We start from the raw sequence: 20903 nt of genomic DNA, 5'->3' as shown, positions 1-20903 counted from the left end.
GCGATGCCAGTCTCCGTCATACTTGCTGTTAAGCTATTAATACTTTCACTGTGGTTCGGAAAACTGATCATACCCCGGGTAGTCTTTGAGTGATTTCCTTCAGAGCGCTGCTTCTCTGTCTTACGATCATCGGGACAACAGCCTTGATGGTCATACGCCTCTGCTGGCTGTTCTGGCCACAGGTAAATAACGACCTCGCCGAAGAGATTGATGGTGAAAGACATGGTCAACGATGAAGATCCGCTGGAGTAATTCCATGGAAAGAAGCAAACAAGCTGTCTGAGACAAGGAGAGAAGGATAACCACCGACGGCGTCTCTGCTTATATAGGGGAGTAGGAGGTCATCAAGTCAGAGTCAGACGGGCACATGCGGCAATGGCTCCGTTTGGTACGTGATGCTAATATTTGACCAGAAAATCATCCAGGGGAATGTGAGCCGCCAATGCGTCCCACCAGACGATGATGGCCAGTGGTTGACTATGTCCCCATTCCGTTCGAAGCACAGCTGCCTTGGGAACAGTCATACCACTGTCACAGCCACTGCATGTTGTACAGCGGTCCTACCTCATCACCGGCTTCACCGAGAGCCAACCATTCAAGTTATAAGAGAGGAATTAATATGCTTTCAGTACAGCCTGACCAGGCTGCAAATCTATGAAGCAGTGAGAGCTAACCAACGCTCTTATTCCCCAAGCATGTTAGAGATTGCCCAGTGTCAAGGCTAACCTGGATCTGTCACAGACGATCAGTGTTCCGCTTCAATGCCACTAAAGGGGTAATCCTCTCAAACTTGGGAGACTGGTAAGTGATACCCTAGAGCATGTCTCTGATGTCGCAAGGGCCATCTATCTGAGTCATTTATCTATCTACAACGAGGGGCAACGAGAAATTCCGGCTTGCAATGCGAGATCCAATGGATTCAATAGTACTCCTGCTGTATCCATAACAATCTAGTGAACTCCCACAGCTTATCGTTTATGGTTTTCTGCCTCCTGTCTGACCTTGTGCGGAAGAGAGTCTTAACAGATTCCTCGAAAACATCTAGCTCATCGAAATCATTGATGCGGACCGGTTCGACTCTTCCATGTCGCTCAATAGTATACTCCCGTTCCTTAGGGCATGCATAAACAGGATATCTGCTCCCTTTTCCAAGTGGATCTTCATACCAGTAACCGAATAATACGCCCCGTTCACAAAATAGAGGAGTCCGGGATCGCCTGGGAGTGAGATTCTCTGTACTGTTCTTGCAAGACTGAGTGGTGCTAGGAAACTCATTTGACGATTCGATTGATGGAATAGGGGCGTCAGGATCGTGCGGCATACTGATGACGGCTGGTAGCTTCCCTCGCTTTCTTCTTGGATTTGGCTTTCTCTTTTCACGTCTGGGATCTATTACGTTCGGTTAGCATTACTGACTTAGAGGACTGAGACAACATACCCTTAGCGTTTTTCTGTGGCTTCATTTCAGCTATCTCTCATGGTGGAGTCCCCTGAGGAGAGGGACAGCGTCTACCTTTATGCATCCGACAGCCCGACTAGTCGCTGTGGATATCTTCCAACTTCGCTGCACTCACTGGTTATTCTCAGCAACGCCACAGTTACGATTCGACCTTGATTATCAAGCTGAACCAGTCCTTCTCTTGCTCAGCACTCGCAGGTTGCGTCACATTCACTGATGGCTGGAATGTCTTCTGACCATTGGCTGGTGTGGCGATGGTTGGGGGTCACCGGGAACAAGGCATGCTCTACTTAATGTACCATGAGTGATGAAAGCCGTCTTTGTCCAGCTAGTTCGTCAAATCAATGGGCGCCTTGCCCTTGGATACTTGGAACCTGGCCCGTCTCTGACAAGACAAACAGCAGCGGCATCCTACCATTGCGGCCACTGAGAACCAACCGTTTGAGTTGTCTATGAACCTGAAGTATGATTCAGCCGGGGTATCTGCCTTGGGCATGGGCCGTCTGACGTGCCAGGACCTCTAGAAGCATTGAGGGCCAACCAAGAACTTATCTCGAGCATGCATGCACTTGTTGTTATGTCGCAGTCCCCTGTATGTGCGCTGTTTATACTAATTATAACACGCGACTTCACGGGCATTTTGCTCTCAGGTGTGGACCTGCCACTGCAATTGGTAAGGGGCTCAGCTAGACCGGGCATGAGAGAGCAGTTAAAAGGGCCTCTTGCTCCCCCTCAACCCGTCTATACTCTTCCTTTCATTGCCTACTCTTTTCGCAAACCTCCTAGAACTTCGCCTGCTTACACAAGAATGACAAATCCTTCGCCGTCGGACTTGCCGTATGCCACCCAAGGTAACGCATATTCATGATTCAATATGATTACACCGCCACTAACATTTCTCCTAGGTTTGGAAGTGGGTGACTCGGTGAATAACCCAATCTTAATTGACGACGACGACATAAACACTGTTGAGCAAACTCCCCACGGCTCCCCACTCGACCCCTTTGATGACGGGGCGTTCCAAGAGGCTCTTGACAGATTCGGAGGCAAGCTTGGCGCTGTTGTAGAATCTCTATACGGCGGCCCGTCCCAAGAGGCCCTTGAGAGATACAGAAGCGAGATGGGCGCTATTGTAGAATCTCTATACGGCACACCATCATTGAATCGAATTGTTACTCCCGAGAATGACGTGGACCACTCCAATTCACAAGGGAACCATAGCTTGGTTATAGAGAGTCAGTCTCCGAGTGAGAGCACTGCCAGGACTGGATCCCCCGCATCTCCCTGTCCCGAGGGCATCGCCCATGGCCTGCAAGAACTATCTCCGGTTGATGGTATTGTATAGTACTCTTCCTGCTTGCGGCTCTTTACTAATAGATTAAAGTGGGCGTGCAAACAGCTACCCCTATACGTGATGAGAGACCAACATATGTGGATGGTATGTGTTATATTTAACTTTAGTTGGCGCCTGGCTGATTGATCGTAGCAAGCACACAGACAACTCCCCTCAAGGCTTCGGATGAGAATGAAGTTGGTATACCAGAGGGGCTGAATTCCCGGAAGAGGAAACGTGAACCCTTCGCTCCATCCTCCATGCCCGTACGAAGGTCCTTAAGACTGTGCAAAAGTCGGAAGACATGATATCGACGGCTTCGGTTTTGTATTTCGTATAATCTTCTATTAGTTTCCTATTTGCTTTCTTTTGTACGAAGCTGCTCTTGCTCTTTGGGAAAGAAAAAAACAGGGGTTCTAGAGACCTGGTTGTAACTCGCTCCTAGACGTAGTTAGCAACGGTTCCATTTCTAATCTGTGAGCCATACTAACTCTACCAGCTAGAGGATCTGCTGAACCCAGAGATTCACTGATTCTGTCCAGTGGAGCTTGCTTGTCTGCTAGCCACGACCAAATCAATGATTGAAGTTGGTAATACTGGAAGGAAACCATTAAGCTCCCGATCTCCAAGGCAAAGTCTCGGCTTCTACCAGCCAGAACGCCTTCCTTTAGTGGGGCTCCCATGTCCCCTGCTTCCTCTGGGGCGATTCGCAAACTCGCAAGGCACTGTAGAGAGTGAGATGCATAATGGCGGTCAAAGAGAAGTACTTAGGAAGTTTGCCATTACTTCCTAGAATGTGCGGGGCCTAAACGTGTGCTTGGGATGTGAATGGTGGCCTAGGGATCAGCCAGCTATAAACTTGTGTGTCTGGGATATATGGACGCCTGAGCAGTGCCGAGATACAGCCATACTGATCCGAGCGTTCTCCGGACCTAGGCCCGCGCGCCCACGTCCTGTCAACGCCCGGGGCATGGGCGTCAAACGTCACTAACTGAGCGCTGTCTCCTAACGAATTTGACCTAGTATGGGAGCTTTAGCCGTTACGGCTTGCGTCATCGCACTTAGTATGTAGGCTTGAGGTCCACCACAGCCACATAGCCCAGATTCGTGTGTTTATAGCTGGCTGATCCCCAGGCCACTTTTCGCACCTCAAGAATATTCCAGGATCCGCACATTTCAGGAAGGGATTGCGGCTCTACCCAAAGCTTCCATTTGACTTATTCGACATTACGGATTTGCAAGTGAATCAAATAAAGCCGTGGACAGTTCACCGAAGGAAAATAGTCAGGTTGGCAGAAGCCCAGAGTCTGTCTTGAGGGTGCGTAGAACTTAACTTATACGCAAAACATGAAAGCCTGCTGCTTTCGCTGATTCTAGAACAATAATAAGTCTCCACGAAAGTACAGGATATTAATCAGACATCCTCTGCATTGAACCCATGTTCTGTAGCCGGTTCCGGCGCCTCTCCAAGTCTCTGTCGTAGCACAGTTGTAACTTGCTCCATCCAGGTTTGTACATCCTTCATATGTGATCTCATTCTTTGTAACAAGCTAGCAGTGGTCAGCATTAAAGAACTTTTAACGGTGGTTGTTGCCTACATCAAGACCGACTCATTCCTATAAACAGGTCAGAGGATGGTGGCGCAGGTAAAAGGGGGAATCAGTACTGTTTCTCCAACTGCTCAATTCTCTTCCGCATAGCTTCTCTCTCGCCATCTGCTTTTGGAATATCTGGAGAATAGCCATCATAACAGGGGAAGCTGATAAAGTCCGTCAATGCGGTGGTCTCATAAGAACTAAAGGGATGGATGTCGTCCACGGGCAAGTTATCTGGAGGAATTTTATCAAGGTCCTGAAGCAGCTGCTGAAGTTCCTCGTCTGTCAATTGTGCCTCCATATTTGCAAAAGATAGGGAGCTCTGAAGGTAAAGGGTCAGGGAGGAGGGTGAGAAGCTTTAAATAGTCAGAGGGCGACGATTACCTGGGCACCAAACCGTGGTGGTTTGCAATCGTGGTCCCCACGGCATGAATCACTATCATGGCCCTCAGCGGTACCATCATGACTTTGGCGGGGCTGTCAGCTCCGACTTGGGCGGGCTAAGGATTCTGGGCACTACCTGTTAATTGCTGGTTCCTCTAGATTTTACTGGACATCTCTATCAAACTGAGAATCTCGGAGCATATGACCTTGATAGATTCCTGACGGCAAGACTAAGTAAATGTAGCTTGTAACTTAACTGTCAGAATATCTGACGAACTATAACTGGAGGCACCAAATCTGCCCCTTCAGCAAATGTTGTAAAAGTGCATTCAGAAACTGGACGTATTGCTAAAGGCGGTCTCAGAGTAAGCGAGAATCAATGACAGTCTAAGGTGGTCAAAGCTCTGTGTACTTCCTTTTTCTCCTCTGAGTTCTCGTCGGTGCTCGGCATGTCGGACATTGTACTTGTAATGGAATACTGTGGTTGGGGACCCCAAATGGAGAATCCAGTTTCTGTTCCTCAATGAACTGTTGCATGCTTTTCGGGAACGCACTGAGTCGACGCTTTGTAGCTCCTAGCCGTAGAGACAGAGTGACCTTTTCATCCAGATTTCGGACGTAGAAGTACACAGAGAGCGAGTATCGATGGCAGGCAGCGCAAATATCATTGGCAGATAAGTGGAGGCCAAGATTGAGACCGTCCTTGAAAAATTCCTGGCAACTAGGCTCTAGCTGTGCAAGTTTTCGAATTAACGGCTCAGGCGGAGCACGACATCGAATCATGCCCATGCAGCGGAAGAGACCGCATCGGTACTCAGGCTTTGCGTCTAATTCGAAAAAAAGACTGGAAGTCAACAAGGTCAATGCCGCCTCGCCGCTGTCTTGCCAACTCGACTGAATCCGTGCCTGGTTTGATAGGTAGTCCATGCAGTCTGTGTTGTCCATCGGTGGCAGCCCACCGAAGAGGGAATCAAATCGGAAGTGGTGCTCCTTGGACGTGTCATCCAATCGAGCATACTGGTCTAGCCATGTGACTCGACCGTCAAATGTTCGTTGCATCGCGCGATATACCCTGGGAATCCATCCATCAACGAGCACATTCCGGAAAGCAGAAGGTTTTGCACAGCGAGTTTCCGATCCAGTTCCCAGTGTAATGAATATGTCGGGATCTGGTCCCTCGGGCCACAGATGTTTGGCTTCCAATTCCGCGACATGCGCCGGATTGTTATATCGCGGCAATCCTCCGTCCTGGAAGGAGCCCAGGCCCGGTAAATGAACGGTGGAGAAGAACCTGCAGTAAAATCAGCCACGTGGCTAGGCTAGATGGGAGCAAAGAGCAATACAGAGGGGCAGATGCCGTTGCACGGGCGCTGGGAATACATAGTCAGTGAATCAGCTGAGGATCAGGTGGAACCCCAACTTACGCCTGCCAGACAAATGGCTCATCCTCGATATCTGGGCGAAGTCGTTCATATGCTGCGACATGTCAGCGCTATCCTTACGGCCCATCAGTAGTCCGAACCTGGCTTTGTCCTGCGCGGCGCAGTACCGTTGTAGTTGGTAAAGATGAAAGGATCGCCGTCGAGGGACGTTGTTGTCACCGCTACCTTTCCCGCGGACACGAGAGACGTTGGAGTGCCATAAAGCCGCTGAGTGGGGGTGTAATGCTCTTTTAAGACGTCGTCTAGAACGGTACTGTCATATCTTTCGTCCGATAGCCAAGAACTGAGCCATCTCCGGCGGACAGAAAAGGCCTTCTTCGCCAACAACCGAAAAAGGCTCTTACATTGCGTGATATCCAGACCGCGCATGGTCATACTCAGCACAATGAGGCCCCCCGAACTGCTGCCCACCTTGAGATCAAAGAAATCACTAATTGGCAGATCGGGCCCAATGATCTCCTGTAGGATCTCCAGATTCTCTAAGGGAATCACACCACGAGGGCCTCCTCCATCAATACTCAACACTCGTGGTGCCGCGGTGGGTGGTTTTAATCTCACTGTGAGGCTGCCCTGCACACCGCATACCACACACTGACGGATTATGTACTCATTATCCGCATGCGGGCAGGGCTCGCCGAAGACCTCAGTGCAGGTATCGCAGATCGAGTGCCCGCACACCGGTGTGTGCTCCGGATAACGTCTGAGACATACCAGACACGTTTTGTTCGACAATGCATGGGTCCAGAATTTCCCCTGGCTCTCCAGATTGCGCCGGTGGATCTCCCACGATGGTGTGGAATCCACAACCATCTCCTCAAATAGCCCAATCAAACGATCTTCGATTTTCCTGCATTGTATAGACACGACGACATCAGCACTGTAGCAATGCTGGAGGGCCAGATAACAAGCGTCACGATATAGAGTTCTGAACACTGTTGATGGCTGGAAACGATGCATGCCGGGTGGGTAGGCATCCATCAGGATGGCCGATGCGATATACGCGGCAGTCTCATCGTAGGGGGCCCGCTTACCTACCTCTAGGAAGTGAATCAAGTGGGAGGTAAAAGCCCGATCTAGGGGATTTTGCTGCCTCGTAGCGCGGACAAAGTTAAAGGGTGCGAATGGGTCAGCGGAGATATGCCTCAAAGACAGATCAAACAGGGCGTCCAGGTGCGTCGCGGAGAAGAGAACGCGATGATGCTCCCGGATCTGCCTCATGTTCCGGAGCTGTTGGGAGATCTCACTGCCCAGTCCTAGAAAACGAGACTCGGCGGAGAGCTCTTCTGATGGAAGCCGCGACACTTGCACATCTCCAAAGGCTGCAAAAAAAGGAAGATCGCCCACATGGAGCAGATGATACAGAAAGTCATCCTCTTCCAATAAGTTATGTGTCACGCTCTGTGTCTTGTCGCTGACAATTACGATGACTCTGGGCCTTACCACGTGGGGAAGACTAGAAGCTGACCCAAGCCGTGCCTAAGTGGATAGCCGTTCGCGGACCCCTTCCAGTCCTCCCAAGTCGTCCGCAAAGATGCAGAGCACATCCACAAACAGAAAGAGCAGCCGCGCCAAGACCAGATCGTACAAGGAGTGCTCGGTTGGTGAAATGTCTAGAGGGAACGTCTGATCAGGATGGCACACGTGCAGAACCTCCGGGGCTGGAGGCTGCGACCGCCTTGTGGGGTCACAGTCAGCGAAAAATCGAGGCTGCAGGGAGCGCAACGTCCGGTTATCCGAGCGAAGGTTGACACATCGCTGATGGCGATGTTGATCTCGGTAGTTACCGCCGCATAGCTCCCTTAAAGCCCGGTCTTTCAAGCGGCGTCCCATGAAAAAGACGACTTGGGGCAGCTGGGCCGAAGGGTCTGGTAGCTCAGAAACAAGCCGACTCACCCTGGACCCATATACGAGCTGCGGTGCACCACCCCCCTCTGACAATTCAATCCAAGAAATATGCTCGCACTTCGCCATGTCTAGTCTTGGTATTCTAGGATGTTTATGCTCTTCAACCACATATATATATATACTCAAGACTGGCCACGCTTTTTTGATCGGCCATAGTCCCCATTTCCACGGTGTTGAAAATCGTGGTGTGACCTGGGAGCTCAACTCGACGCCCGTCACGGATTTGTGGCATTATTGCGGAGCTCGCATTAGCCTTTCCTAACGCTTACTTTGAGGAGAAGAAGTTTCACACATGTACTTGAAAGGAGGACCCAAAATCGTAAACGGGATCAAACAGAAAAGACCAAGGAAAATGGAGGGCAAGCTCCTGACCAAAGAGTCACGAAGCAGATCAGCTTTTCCTCGCAAGCTTGCACCTGGTTCAGCGAGCTAACGTTCTTGGGAATGGATGGACCGGAAGAACGTTGCATTAGAGCGCGCCTTGAGTATTTGAGAATTTGGGGGTTCGAATAGTACGGATTACCGCCAGGATCATAACGTCTTTGGATAACAAAGAGCTGTTAGCCTGGAATGATTTGTAATTTTATTGCCAAATAAGACTGGAAGGTATCCCACCGCGGACGGTAACACTACCGAATAGAATATCTCGGCTAGAGAGTAGCCACGTAGGAACCACCCAGAGCTGTAAGGTTGTTCACTGCAATCTTAGACCCAGAAATGGTCAGTCATCGACTTGTTCCTTGTCTCCGTCTCCAACAACCTTGGATGGAAACAGTCATCCTATAATAGGAAACAGGCACTTTTAGGGCTGATACCTGAGCCAATATGGTTCAAGTGAAGTAACATTACAAGCGGACAAGGCTTGGAACAATTGGCGTGATGCTCGGTGGCGCAGGACTCTTTGATGTCCTTGGCTCTAGACCTTGCGGGGTCTGACCAATCGCACATCCGACAAGCCCTACTAGCTGGAGCCGGCGCCACGAGCCAAACCAGGGAAAGGATCACTGATTCCGAAACAGGGGTTAGCGTTGGCATATTGTATCCTCGACAGTACTTGCATTACCTCAATGGCTGCTGGTATGAAGTAACTTTTTCTCTGTATAATGGGAGATGATGAGACTAGAGACCAACATTCCGTGAATAAGCTTGACTACCTTATCCAATCAAGTTGAGAAATAAAGTGCTGCTCAACTCCTGGCGGAAGATTAGAGAAGAACCCAGCAGCTATAGCGGTACGTTCTCAAATAGCGCCCAGGTCCGGGCATCCATGAGCGGCTTGATACTAACTCTTGCCGTTACCTTTACAGAATAAACGCGAGATGATGCTTCCTCTTCAGTATAGTCAGTACACCTAGTCCGGTGAGAGAGAAGCAGACAACGGAACGCAGACAACGATGTTGCTGCCTAACCACTTTCCCTCTCCCCCAAAAAGGGGTCTAGGTGTTACAGATACCCGATGGGCAACGATACGACTCATGGTCAATTCAACGTCACATTCCACTACCTGTGAATAAATCTCGGTTGCCAGGAAGCTTGAGGCCAAGGAAACCCTTGTTAAGGGTATCAGTGACCCTTATAGCCGCCAATTGAGATTGAGAGACGCAAGATCGACCAAAAAGTCCAGCGTAGGAACCAGGCAAATCAAGGTTGAACTCGTCTATGCCTTCATATACAGATGCGAAATACATAAGGTAGGAGAGATAGTAGTTTGTTCGCAACTAAAGTTGACCCTCATAAGGACAGGAATGCTTGGTGCCCACTAGAACCTTCCGCTCCAGCCGACCTTCCCCGATAAACACTCCAATCTATTATGTCCTCCAAAAGCGACTCTACCGGATCATGCTGGGTGTCGACTGCCCCTTCGCAGTTACCCAAGGGCCGGCCCTGCGATTTTCGGTTCGCCATCCGAGCTTTCCACGACAGGTATTCTTCCCAGACATCGATATTCCGATGAACCTGACTGCTTTTAGTGAAAAGTTCAAATACCATGACAGGCAAACATACTCCGCTGATGATTCCTTGATCATCTGGTGTAGGCCGTATCACGACCTCGATTTGGTTTTCCTCCAGCCGCTTCGCAAGCAGTTCATCGACTTTGTTTTTCGTTAACCGTTTTAGCTTGATATTATTGGCTTCCCTTCTCTGAATTTCCGCGATTTTGTTCTGGACAGCGGTGAGGGTGCGGGAGAACTGTCGTTGAGCTAGTAGTCTTGGGATTAACCGGTGCGGCACTCCCAAGGATGCAAAGTATAATGCGAGTGCCTCTTCTTCTTCGGTCCAAGCGTATCCGGTCATCTTGTTCGTAGATGGCATACGAAAAGGAGAACGGAATGAAGCATTAGTCCGACTTGGCTTTGTTATATTTCTATGGAGAAGGTTGGAACAACTCAGGATGCAACTAAACAGTTTCCATGGATCCTGCCGTTCTATAGTGGCTTCTCCTTGATTATCTCGCCACCATTTTCCAGGCCAATCATCCTTTCCTTTCTGGTTTGGGCAACCATCCCGGGCCAAGTAATGTTTCCCATCGGCCGCGCTCGGGTCTCAACTAGTCGTTCGACGCCGGCTAATTCGCATCAAGGAAGAGATAATCGGCTCTCTGGGTCTGCCATGATCGATCAGCTGCAATATTTCGAGTTGCGCTCAACGGACCTACCTGGTTGATCGTCTCAATATCGTCGTCTGTCAAGACCAGCAGCTTGTCAAGCAGGACCTGATCAATCTGGGAGTCGTGAAGGTACCGGGATACCGCTTCCCAATCCCATTTGCCTTCTTGCTCTATCCAGAGCTCTGGTCTCTCGTCGCGTATCCTCCGCAACTTTTTCCCAACTGCGGCCTCAGTCCTTTCATACAGAGGTCCTGCGCCGTGCTGAATACCTCGTACATTGGCGCTTTTAAGGGTCAGCAACCTAGCGATGGTCTTGTAGCTCACTCCCCACATGTTCAGTACCACAGCAATAGCGGCCTCTTCTGTAGTCCAACTTACTGCCGCCATCTTCTCCAGCGCGGGCAATTGTGACTCCAAGTGTAGCTGAGATGCATTGCTTTATATGATATATACCGCTCTACAAGTTCGAAGTTGCGGCGCGGCACCAAGATAAAGGAGCTTTCAGCTCACCTGTCTTTTACGCCGTATATACTCTTGTACGTACAATGATGGGTTAAGGTTCATTAATGATAGTATTCGAGCCTCATGCGTTTAGTACGTAGTCCGAAAGTACCTTATGTTAGCCGCTAGCGCAACATTCTTAGCTGCGCCGCAGATCAATCGGCCACGCCGCTCAATTAAAGTTCAACTTACTCTAAACGGCAACGGCAAGAGCTTGGGACCCACAAGTACCCTACTTTTCCTTTTTGGTCCAGGACTACATTGAATTATATTTAATGGATCTCTTTCAGGCACCCGGTCCTGGCGGTAAGTTCGCCAGTAGAGAAAGCCGGATATATTTGTAACCTCTGACGTGATGACCCAATCAGCAGCATTGGTTATTAGCAGGATGTCTTCCCAATGGCTGTCCGAGCAGGGCCTGCTACTAATAGCTGCGGTGTACATGGAAGGAACTCTCGTAGATGCTCACATCCTCTGTTAATTTCGAGAAGAGCAGTCCAGTTCAGCAGACTACCCTGAGTCACACTCCGTGGGCGTTTGCATCCCTTTTGGTGGAAGGCACCCAGTATAGCTCCCTACGCCGCCCAAGTCGCGAAGATTCAAGTGACACACTTATCGTACGTGTACTCATCGTTCTGACCTCAGTTTTCCCATTTCTTGCTTCGCATTATTGTACTTGAGCATCCACAATGGCCCAAAACATCTCCGGCGTCGATGAAACATCCCAGAACGACCGCTTCGTGTGTGAGGTAAGCTCTCAGTCAGGATCGATCATTCTGCCCTCCCCACTTGATATCTGCTAATTAATCCTGCAAAGACTTTCCAGCAAAGACACGTCGCGTATCTACAACACATCCTTCGACTGTCCGCTTTCAACAACGGACGGGCCTATCCGTGCATCTTGGCCGAAATCGAGCGCCAGAGCACGTTGATAAATGAGCTCTCAAGTGCGATCTCCTCTCACAGTCAAGAACTGCAACGGGAACGGATTGCGCATGCACAAACCAGCCAAGCACTTCAGATTGAGAGGAACTTGCGGGCGAAGGACCTGATGACTATTGACCGCCAAAGCCAGCAGCTCCTCGACTGTCAAGAAGCAAAATCCGCAACCGAGAGAGATTTACACCTTGAGAGAGAACGACTAGAAGATACTGCTGCGGAATTGGATCGTACGCAGAGGAAATTCCAACTAGTGGATAGTCTGGTGGATGCTATGCTTCTGGAGGAGGACAGCTATCTTGAGTTACCAGATCGCGCCAGGCAGATCACAGATGTAATCCTCGATCTGGAAAAGCAGCTGGAAGCGAAGTACCGCGCCATGTTGGATGAAAAAGATGAGCTGATTGCAAAACTAAATCAGCATGTTTCTAAAGCCGATCTAAGGGAGGCAGGGAGAAGAAGGGCCCAGAGTGAAACAACCTTCCTACCATAGTCTCTACCTGTACCTTATTTGCAAGAATCGTCGAGCTTGATATTGATGAGGATCCAAACGCCATCTAGGTTCCGACTAGTGAGTCTTAAAGACCAGATTTGGTACGTAAGAGCAATACGTAGCAGCTTCTCATTCCTTGTTCGACGAAGGATCGAGCGGGCATTGTAGGATTTGCGAAGAATCAGGGCTACGCGGAAAGCAGCGGGTTAACGTTGCTGTGACACAAGTACCGCAGGACCTGGACTTGGGACAAGAGGATAAACTTCGATAGCTGAACAAATTGTTCCGACCATTCGTCGACTATCAAAGTAAGGCCGGAGCGACCGCGGCTGCAGCACGGCTGCATCAAGGCATACGCAAGCACTTCGACCTGGCAACTGTGCCATGGTGCTACCTTAGGTGAGTGAGCCTTTGGTGGCCAGCAATTTCCCTCATCGGTTTTCATGCCCTCATATCCGTGCCGTCTCCTTTCTCCCCTCCCTGAATAGTCTCAAGACTCGCAACTGGTACGGCAATGAGGCCAACAAGAGGCATAGATTTGGTTGCTCACTGACATAGGGCAGCCCTGGCTCGTCCTCATCACTTCCTGACCGTCCACTATTTTTAGGTTGGAGTTCTGAATCCTGAACGCAGTCGGATATAGTGCCCCGTCCTAGACATGAGTGGACTACACTTGAACAAAGACAGAATCAGTGGGTCCGGATGTGGGACCGTCACATTTTAGCGCGTCAACGTGATCATTTCAATATGCGGCACAGTTGAGCGGCTGGATACTATTACCACATTGACTCATGACAACGGACGCACAGCCTTCTCACCCAGGAAGGCCATACTCTATTGAATTCTCAGATCAGGCTCTCAATCCAGGCGCCCTGCCTAGGATAAGGGACAGCTCCCCCTCCGCTCACTGCCTGACACCCGCCCAGCAACCACCACGCGTCTCGACGCGTCAATAACATGGCACGACATAACAACCAACCTGGTGGCCCTCTACAGGCTGCACTACAGGAAACAACCACCTCAGCCACTGCTAGAGCTCTCGAGGGACAGAAAATCTTTAGTCCCATAGCAGCCTTCCTTGATGATCACCGACGCCAGAATGCTGGCCTCACGCCCCGCCAGCTAGGAGCGCTCACGGCCCTTAGCAATGACCTGGCTAATATAGCCCAACAACACTTCAATGCCTACATCAGCGGCGTGCCCTTGACCAATGCCCCCCTCCCCCTCACCCCTGCCCCTGCCCCTGCCCATGGCCCTGCTTCCTTCCCCCCCTCACCTCCCCCTTCTCGTCCCCCCTCCGGTCTTGCCCAGTCCACATACGCGACTGTCACCAGAAGTCCCCCAGCTAGGAACAATGCTGCCACAAAGAAAACATACAGTAATACTAAGACTGATAGGTTAGCTACAAAGCTGCCACCTCCTGACAACCGACTCTTTGTGCGCCTTCCGGAGAACCATCTTGCCAAGAGCATGGATGCATTTGCTATACATACTAGCCTGCGATCCCATCTGGGCACTAATGGAAAGCTTCTCAAGGGCGTCCAATCTATCAAAACTGGACTCGCTCTTCTGCCAGTCTCTACTGAAGCCCTCCCAGCCCTAGAGGCCCAAAAGGAAGCCATAGCCGCCTTCTTTAAAGACTGCCAGATCGAACGGAGTTCCCGCTGGATCTCTTATCGAGTGACCAATGTACCCAGGAAGGTTGGCCGACTTACTGGCAGCCAATACTCCATGATCCCCGTTAACCCTGAAATCTTGTCTTCAGAGATCACTGAAGCTATAGGCCTTAACCCAGTCTCTATTACTGAGACTGCTACAAGTGCCGCTAACCCCAACACTATCTCGTCCAGCTGGTTTATCAACTTCCCGGAGGACAGCAAGGCCAACCTTCCAGTACGACTCTCCTTGTTTGGCATGATCACCAATGCTCAGCTGCTAGTAAGAAAGACAAAGATTGTACAGTGCAACCGCTGCTGGAAGTGGCATAACGCTAGATCCTGCGCTCGCCAGCCCCGGTGTCGACTTTGCGGCTCTACCCAGCATACTGAGGAGGGCCATAGCAATAGATGCAGTACCCAACCTCCCCACACCTGCCCTCCAAGGTGCCTACACTGCCATGGCCCCCACCCGGCTGACTATGAGCAATGCCTCCTGCGACCTAGCAAGGCAGGCACTCGATGCACAAAGGCCCAGCAAGCCGAGATTCGCAAGACTAGCTCCCTAGAGCTTGCCAAGGCACGCCTAGAGAGACAGTGCTGCATGCAAGTCCCAGAGCCTTCCCAGGACCAAATCATGGCTATGAACAGCCGCCCTTCACCCTTCCCCTTCCGCACGGCTACCCCCCCGCCACAGGAGCCTTTAGACTCTCCCCCGGTCACAGCCAGAGCAGTCCGCTTCGTATCTCCTAAGCCACAAAACAGCTTTGAAGTTCTGATGAACGAACAAATATGAAGTACCAAAATCACCCAAGGAAGGAGTCTATCGCTATACTCCAGCTGAACGTTGGCCGTATACCAGAAGCCCATGAAATTGCCCTCTCCCAGGCATACTCCAACCACATCGACATTATCCTTATACAGGAGCCCTACATTTACAGAGACCTGACTCGAAAGATCACAAAAAGGCACCCATCTTACGAGTGCTTCTCCCCAACTGATTCTTGGGAGATAAGTGGCATCCCTCGAGTTCTTACCTACATTCGTCGGAAAAATGGCATCCGAGCCTCCCAACTCCGCCCTGACTCAATAAGCCAAGAGACCCTCTCAGACCTTCTTCTACTCCAGATCTCCTCGTGCTCAGGACAATCTGCCTTGATATTTAATATATATAATGCTCCTGCTGGCGCAAAACGGGCGGGTGAAGCAGCGAGAACTCTTACTTCCTTGCTGGAGTCCTACTTCTCTCTGCCTACCCTGCTTGCTGGTGACTTCAACCTACACCACCACAGATGGCAGCCCTCACTCCAGCACGCACCCACTACCTTCGCAGAATCATTCACAGAATGGCTTGACAGGCTTGGACTACTGCTTACCTCTGAGATTGATATCCCTACACATGACAAAGGCAACGTCCTGGACCTTGCCTTTGTCTCTAGCTCCCCAACCCTCATAGGAGCCAGTACCAGGGTTGCACATCATCTAGACGCCACCTCGGATCATCGCCCACTTCTTACGAACCTGCCGTGGGAACAGGGACCTGTGGAAACTCCGCAAAGACTAAGATTTGACACACTAGACCACACCCGCTTCCTCACACTTCTCGCCTCTAATATAGCCAACGTCAGGAGCTCAGCAGAGAATGAAGATGAACTAGACTATCTTGCAAATGGAATTACTGCAGCCATCCACAGCTCATACACAGCCTCTGCAAACAAGTCAATACCCCAAGGGGGAGGCCAACGATGGTGGAATACCACGTGCAAGGAGGCATTACAAGACTACCGGGCAGGACTCTGCACACAGAAAGACTTCCGGCGGGTAACGCGGCGAGCCCGAGAACAGTATTGGAGAGACAAGATCAGCGCGGTAACCGAGAGCAAGGAGGTGTTTGATATATCAAGATGGCATAAGTCAACAGGCTCCTACCGCAGCCCCCCACTTAAGGACCCTTTGAGACCGGACAGCCCCCCAGCGGTAGCCTTACAAGAGAAGCGGGATATCATATCCCGGAACCTTCTTCAAAATACCGCTGAAGCAGGAGACATCCCGCTGGATACGCCAGCAGTCCCATCTAGCTCACTGCCATTCCCTGATGTAACCATGGCCCAAGTCGAGAAGTCAGTCCTACAAGCAGGGAATACAACCCCTGGGGCTGACGAGCTACCCACTGGTATAATCAAGGTGGCATGGCCCCTGATCAAAGACAGAGTCCTTGCACTCTATCAGGGTTGCCTTCGAACTGGCTATCATCCAAAGTGCTTTCGACACGCAGTTCTAGCAATAATCCAAAAACCAAATAAGTCTAACTGGTCTAGCCCTAGGTCATATAGGCCTATTGCCCTCCTGTCAGTACTGGGCAAAGGCCTCGAGAGACTAATTGCCCGGAACATGGCATGGATTGCTATCCAGTACAGAGTCCTGGCTAGTCAACAGTTTGGGGCCCTGCCTCTCCGCTCAGCAACTGATCTGACTACATCCTTGCTCCATGATGCAGAACAGGCCCTTAACCAAAGGCTAACAGCCTCACTCCTCACCTTTGATGTAAAGGGAGCCTTTGATGGAGTCCTTCCTGGGAGACTTATCCATCGACTGCGCTCACAGGGCTGGCCTGATAACCTAGCTCGCTGGGTAGCCTCCTTTGTCACAGGGCGAGTGGTACAAATCCGCATTGACGGTGAAATAGGACCAGCAACAGAAATACTCTGCGGCCTGCCACAAGGTTCACCAGTATCCCCTATTCTATTTATGCTCTATCTAGCCCCCTTATTCTGGCTTGGAGTTCCAAAGTCCAGGTTTGGATACGCGGACGATGGAGCTATCCTGGCAATCTCACCGTCTATTGAGGCGAACTGCCAAAGCCTATCCAACTCCCTACAAGAAGCCCTTGACTGGGCCGCTACGGAGGGGATCACCTTCGCGCCAGATAAATATGAACTGATCCATTTCTCGCGCCGCAAGGCTGACCAGGATCCAAGCCACACACCAAGCATCGTAGCAGGCCCGGTCACAGTCTCCGAGAATACAACTCGCCCTTACCTGCGTTGGCTGGGGGTCCTCTTTGACAAGAAGCTCAGCTTCAAGTACCATGTCAGGGAGACAACCTCAAAGGCTCTGACAGTTGCAAATGCCCTCCGTGGCCTCGGGAACACAGTCCGGGGAATCAAGCCCTATCTCATGCGACAGGCGGTGATAGCCTGTGTGCTCCGGAAAGCCTACTTTGGCGCAGAAACCTGGTGGCCAGGTCGCTCGCGCCCCTGCCCCCGTGCAGGCTCTATCTCAAACCAGGTCCAGGGGCAACTTGATAAGATAGCTAAGGTTATACAGACAGGTGCTAGAGCAATTCTCCCTATCTACCGCACAACTCCCTTGCCTGCTTTATACCGGGAATCAGGGCTCCTACCAGCAGAAATTGAGCTTGATCATATAGCTACATCGGCCGCGATCCGTGTTCGTCGCCTAGACCCTTACCATCCCCTGCGCAGGAGGGCAGCAAAAATTGCACAGACTGGCTGGGCAACTAGCCGTTTTGCACGCCGAGTACTAGCCCTACCAGAATCAGAGCAGATAAACCCGCTGCAATATCCCCCTTGGCTCCCAAGGGAGGCACGGGCGGATGCTCAACTGCGAATAAAGGCACCTAACGGACTATCCAAGGAGCAGGCAGCTACCAACTTCCAAGACTTTTACTCCTCTCTCCCAAACACTGATATGAAAGTCTTTACAGACGGGTCTAAATTGCCTAACGGAATGGCAGGTGCTGGCTTTGCTCTATACCAGACAGGAAGACTATGTCTCCAATCATCGTTTTCTCTCGGGCTAAATAAAGAGCTTTTTGATGCCGAAGCAGAAGCAGCTCTCGCTGGTATAAAAGCAGCCATGCAGTATCATACTGCACGCTTTGCTACTAACCTCTGGGTCTGCCTAGATAACCTGGAAGTGGCCACTCGCCTGCTCTCGCCCTTTGCAGGCTCATCCCAAGAAATTTTCGAGACCGTCCGAACCCTGGCCTCGACCTGGCTTGAGCGGGAGAGGTTCCCCTACACTGACGGGGGCTCCGTACGTATCTGCTGGGTCCCTGGGCATGCGAAAGTCCCTGGGAATGAAGCAGCTGATCAAGCCGCGAAAGAGGGAGCTGCCTTAGAACCCCCTATCTCCCAAAAACATTCTTTTGCCTCGCTTAAGCGTCAAACAAAGGCTGCCATGATCTCTGGCCTACAGAAGCACTGGCAAGCCGTGGCCCCGCAGCCCTACCAAGATCTTTGCATCACCTCCTCCCCCAGGTGCCCTGATGAGCTACGCCTCCCGCGCCACCTTCTCGGGCGGATCCTAGCAGCTCGTACAGGGCATGGTGATTTTGCAGACTATCATGAGCGGTTCAACCATGAAGACGCCCATCTTCATTGCCGGTGCGGAGCCAGGAAGTCTCCAGTGCACTTCTTCTTCTGCCGAATAGTTAAGAGACGCCTACCCCAACCCCTAGGGCCCCCCTCCGAGATGATTCCCTTCCTTCTGGGAACTGCAAAAGGTGCAGCAAAGCTGGCTGCCTGGCTATCACAGACTCGGTTCTTTGATGATATCTGTCCAAGACGGCCCCTGCCTGAGCACGCCTGAGACAATACAATCCTTCTTTAAAAAAAAAAAAAAAAAAAAAAAAAAAAAAAAAAAAAAGAGGAGGGGGGAAAGCAGAGACGCGGAGAATTGGCGGATCATAGTGCGGAGATGGATCCATGCAGCTGGCATCGCAATTTAACCTACTATAGCAGACCTTCCCCATGACTGAGGCAGCTATGCGAACGCGCCAAAGTCTCTTGTTTGTACATAGAACTAGCAATAGTTAGAGACACCCAGGGCTCACCCCCTGGCGGCCTTTGCCCCGATTGGGGATAGTGGAAAACGTGCAAGTCACGAGCCACGGCCGTAAAATACATACACACACACACACACACACACATTGACTCATGACCCCTGGTTGTGGCGGCGCATGGGTTGCACTCCCTGTCCTCCAAGATAAACCGCATTGTGACAGATAAGGCTGGAAAAGCCTGTCCATTAATCAAACCCACACCACGAGCGCTGAGGATCATATGTCATCGCGATCACCATCCCGCCCAGTACGAAGCATTGATTTAGGTCGCAATCACTTACTCCCTGCTAGCTTGAACTTAGTTTCACTCACTCTCTTTGTTCCTCAACCGAACCAGCATCAAATAATTAGGTCTTGAAAAACAGGTCTCAGCTTTGGTCAAACAAAGAAAACAAAGAAATCTTAGGCATGGCTTGCCCAGTTTGTCATCTAGCTCGTTCTGCCTGCTTTCAACAACGGATAAATGCTCTCACAATCATTTCCTTGTTGGAGGCATGCGCTTCGCATCAGGTTCCATATGCAAAAAGCAGAGGGCATGTTGCTTCGTTGAGATCAAAATCAGAAACCGATTTTTTCCTTCGGTTCTTTTACCCATCCCGTTATTCAAGGTAGTCCAGCTGGTAGCCCATGCTTTCTGGCTTCCAAAGCAGGAGCAGCATACATCATAATCAGAACATCGCGCGTCACCGTGAATCCCGGTCGACTCCTAATATCCATTCTGCATTGGTTTTTCCAGCATCTGAATGCATTTTTTTAGTGCCGTATTGTATTCTGCCAGGATCGATTTGAGTTGCTGATTTTGTTTTCGCAATTCTTCAATCAGAGTTTCGTTCTCTATTTGCTGCTGCCGCAGTTCGCGCAGCTCTGGGAGGAGGCCTGGTAGTTCTTGTCTGTCATCCATTGTATTCCGTGGCTGTAGCTGGCAGTGAAGGCTTCCGTGACCTTGCTGTCTAATTTTTAGAACCTCCCACATTGATGAGGGTTCTCTGATATTTCGTACCTTGAACAAAGTAAACGTCAATGCCCGATGTAACTCTGCGGCAGCCTGGTGGACTTCCGTAGTACAAAGCATAGGCCTTATCAGAATATTTAAAGGAAATACGACTCGATTCGACCCGACTATGAGCGCAGTCTTGTCACATTTCGACTTAGGATGGTAGCGCCCTCATGGCCACGACTTTTGCGGAGGGCCACACTTTTCGTGTGCCACTTCGACCTGACCGAGGGACGAAGCGGAGGTACAGATCCATGCGAAGCCAGAGCGCTCCAATCAACCGCCAATCAACCAATAGCACTCTGCGTCTGATAAGCAATTTGCCCGAAATTCCCCTCTTTCTTATTTTCCAGCGCCCTAAGGTGATTGGAGGGTCTCTGGACTTTCGCACCTGTGGGAGGATCATGTCAAAGGACTGGTCCGGGGAGCGTCAACCAAATGGATCTACGATTGCATGGATGGTAGCTCAGCCCAGTTAAGATATCAGTCCAAGTAAAATTTCCTTACATTGCTACCGCTAGAACGTCACCACAGGTGTTATAGCTCAGTGTTGTAAAACAGGCACAGATTGTGCACCTTGCAAGCTAACCCCATTCTTTCATGTTTCTAACCAACGTCCTGGCAAACGGCCAGTGGACTACTGTCGCGAAGCAAGATGGTCAAAGGTAGCGCCATTCATGAGAATTTATTGGAGGAGGGACGAGTCGGCTCGCTGAATACCAAGTTTT

General features: G+C 50.6%; 5 protein-coding genes across 5 annotated transcripts; 2 read left to right on the top strand and 3 right to left on the bottom strand.

Annotated features, from left to right (window-relative positions):
* Nucleotides 1–1511: 1511 nt before the first annotated feature.
* AFUA_8G06335 (uncharacterized protein) lies at nt 1512–3662 on the top strand. Its single transcript, XM_077805337.1, has 4 exons — nt 1512–2310; nt 2365–2793; nt 2844–2897; nt 2946–3662. Exons 1-4 carry the CDS (start codon nt 2019–2021, stop codon nt 3098–3100), a joined length of 930 nt encoding a protein of 309 aa, XP_077661463.1. The 5' UTR covers nt 1512–2018; the 3' UTR covers nt 3101–3662.
* A 724-nt stretch (nt 3663–4386) lies between these two features.
* Nucleotides 4387–4688, bottom strand: AFUA_8G06320 (uncharacterized protein; the record flags this gene model as incomplete). Its single annotated transcript, XM_742340.1, has 2 exons — nt 4387–4408; nt 4459–4688. 2 exons carry the CDS (start codon nt 4686–4688, stop codon nt 4387–4389), a joined length of 252 nt encoding a protein of 83 aa, XP_747433.1.
* A 479-nt stretch (nt 4689–5167) lies between these two features.
* AFUA_8G06310 (patatin-like phospholipase family protein) lies at nt 5168–7431 on the bottom strand (the record flags this gene model as incomplete). Its single annotated transcript, XM_742339.1, has 4 exons — nt 5168–6062; nt 6115–6141; nt 6207–6440; nt 6539–7431. 4 exons carry the CDS (start codon nt 7429–7431, stop codon nt 5168–5170), a joined length of 2049 nt encoding a protein of 682 aa, XP_747432.1.
* A 3253-nt stretch (nt 7432–10684) lies between these two features.
* On the bottom strand, nt 10685–13037 carry AFUA_8G06300 (uncharacterized protein; the record flags this gene model as incomplete). The annotated part of the gene is made up of 2 exons (XM_742338.2): nt 11420–13037; nt 10685–11149 (listed from the first exon to the last, which is right to left on the bottom strand). The coding sequence occupies exons 1-2, from the start codon at nt 11669–11671 to the stop codon at nt 10685–10687; spliced, it is 717 nt and encodes a 238-aa protein (XP_747431.1). The 5' UTR covers nt 11672–13037.
* A 579-nt stretch (nt 13038–13616) lies between these two features.
* On the top strand, nt 13617–18928 carry AFUA_8G06290 (uncharacterized protein; the record flags this gene model as incomplete). The annotated part of the gene is made up of 2 exons (XM_077805336.1): nt 13617–15086; nt 15113–18928. The coding sequence occupies 2 exons, from the start codon at nt 13617–13619 to the stop codon at nt 18926–18928; spliced, it is 5286 nt and encodes a 1761-aa protein (XP_077661462.1).
* Between the last annotated feature and the right edge of the window lie 1975 nt (nt 18929–20903).

This window comes from Aspergillus fumigatus, chromosome 8 (genome assembly GCF_000002655.1).
Source record: "Aspergillus fumigatus Af293 chromosome 8, whole genome shotgun sequence".
NCBI lineage: Eukaryota > Fungi > Ascomycota > Eurotiomycetes > Eurotiales > Aspergillaceae > Aspergillus > Aspergillus fumigatus.
This window is presented reverse-complemented; position numbering and strand designations above follow the sequence as displayed.

Coding starts and splice junctions, on each gene's coding strand:
- AFUA_8G06335 (XM_077805337.1), top strand. CDS start 2,019: ATGCATGCACTTGTTGTTATGTCGCAGTCCCCTGTATGTGCGCTGTTT. Junction 2,311..2,364: donor CTTGCCGTATGCCACCCAAG/GTAACGCATATT, acceptor CATTTCTCCTAG/GTTTGGAAGTGGGTGACTCG. Junction 2,898..2,945: donor GAGACCAACATATGTGGATG/GTATGTGTTATA, acceptor GATTGATCGTAG/CAAGCACACAGACAACTCCC.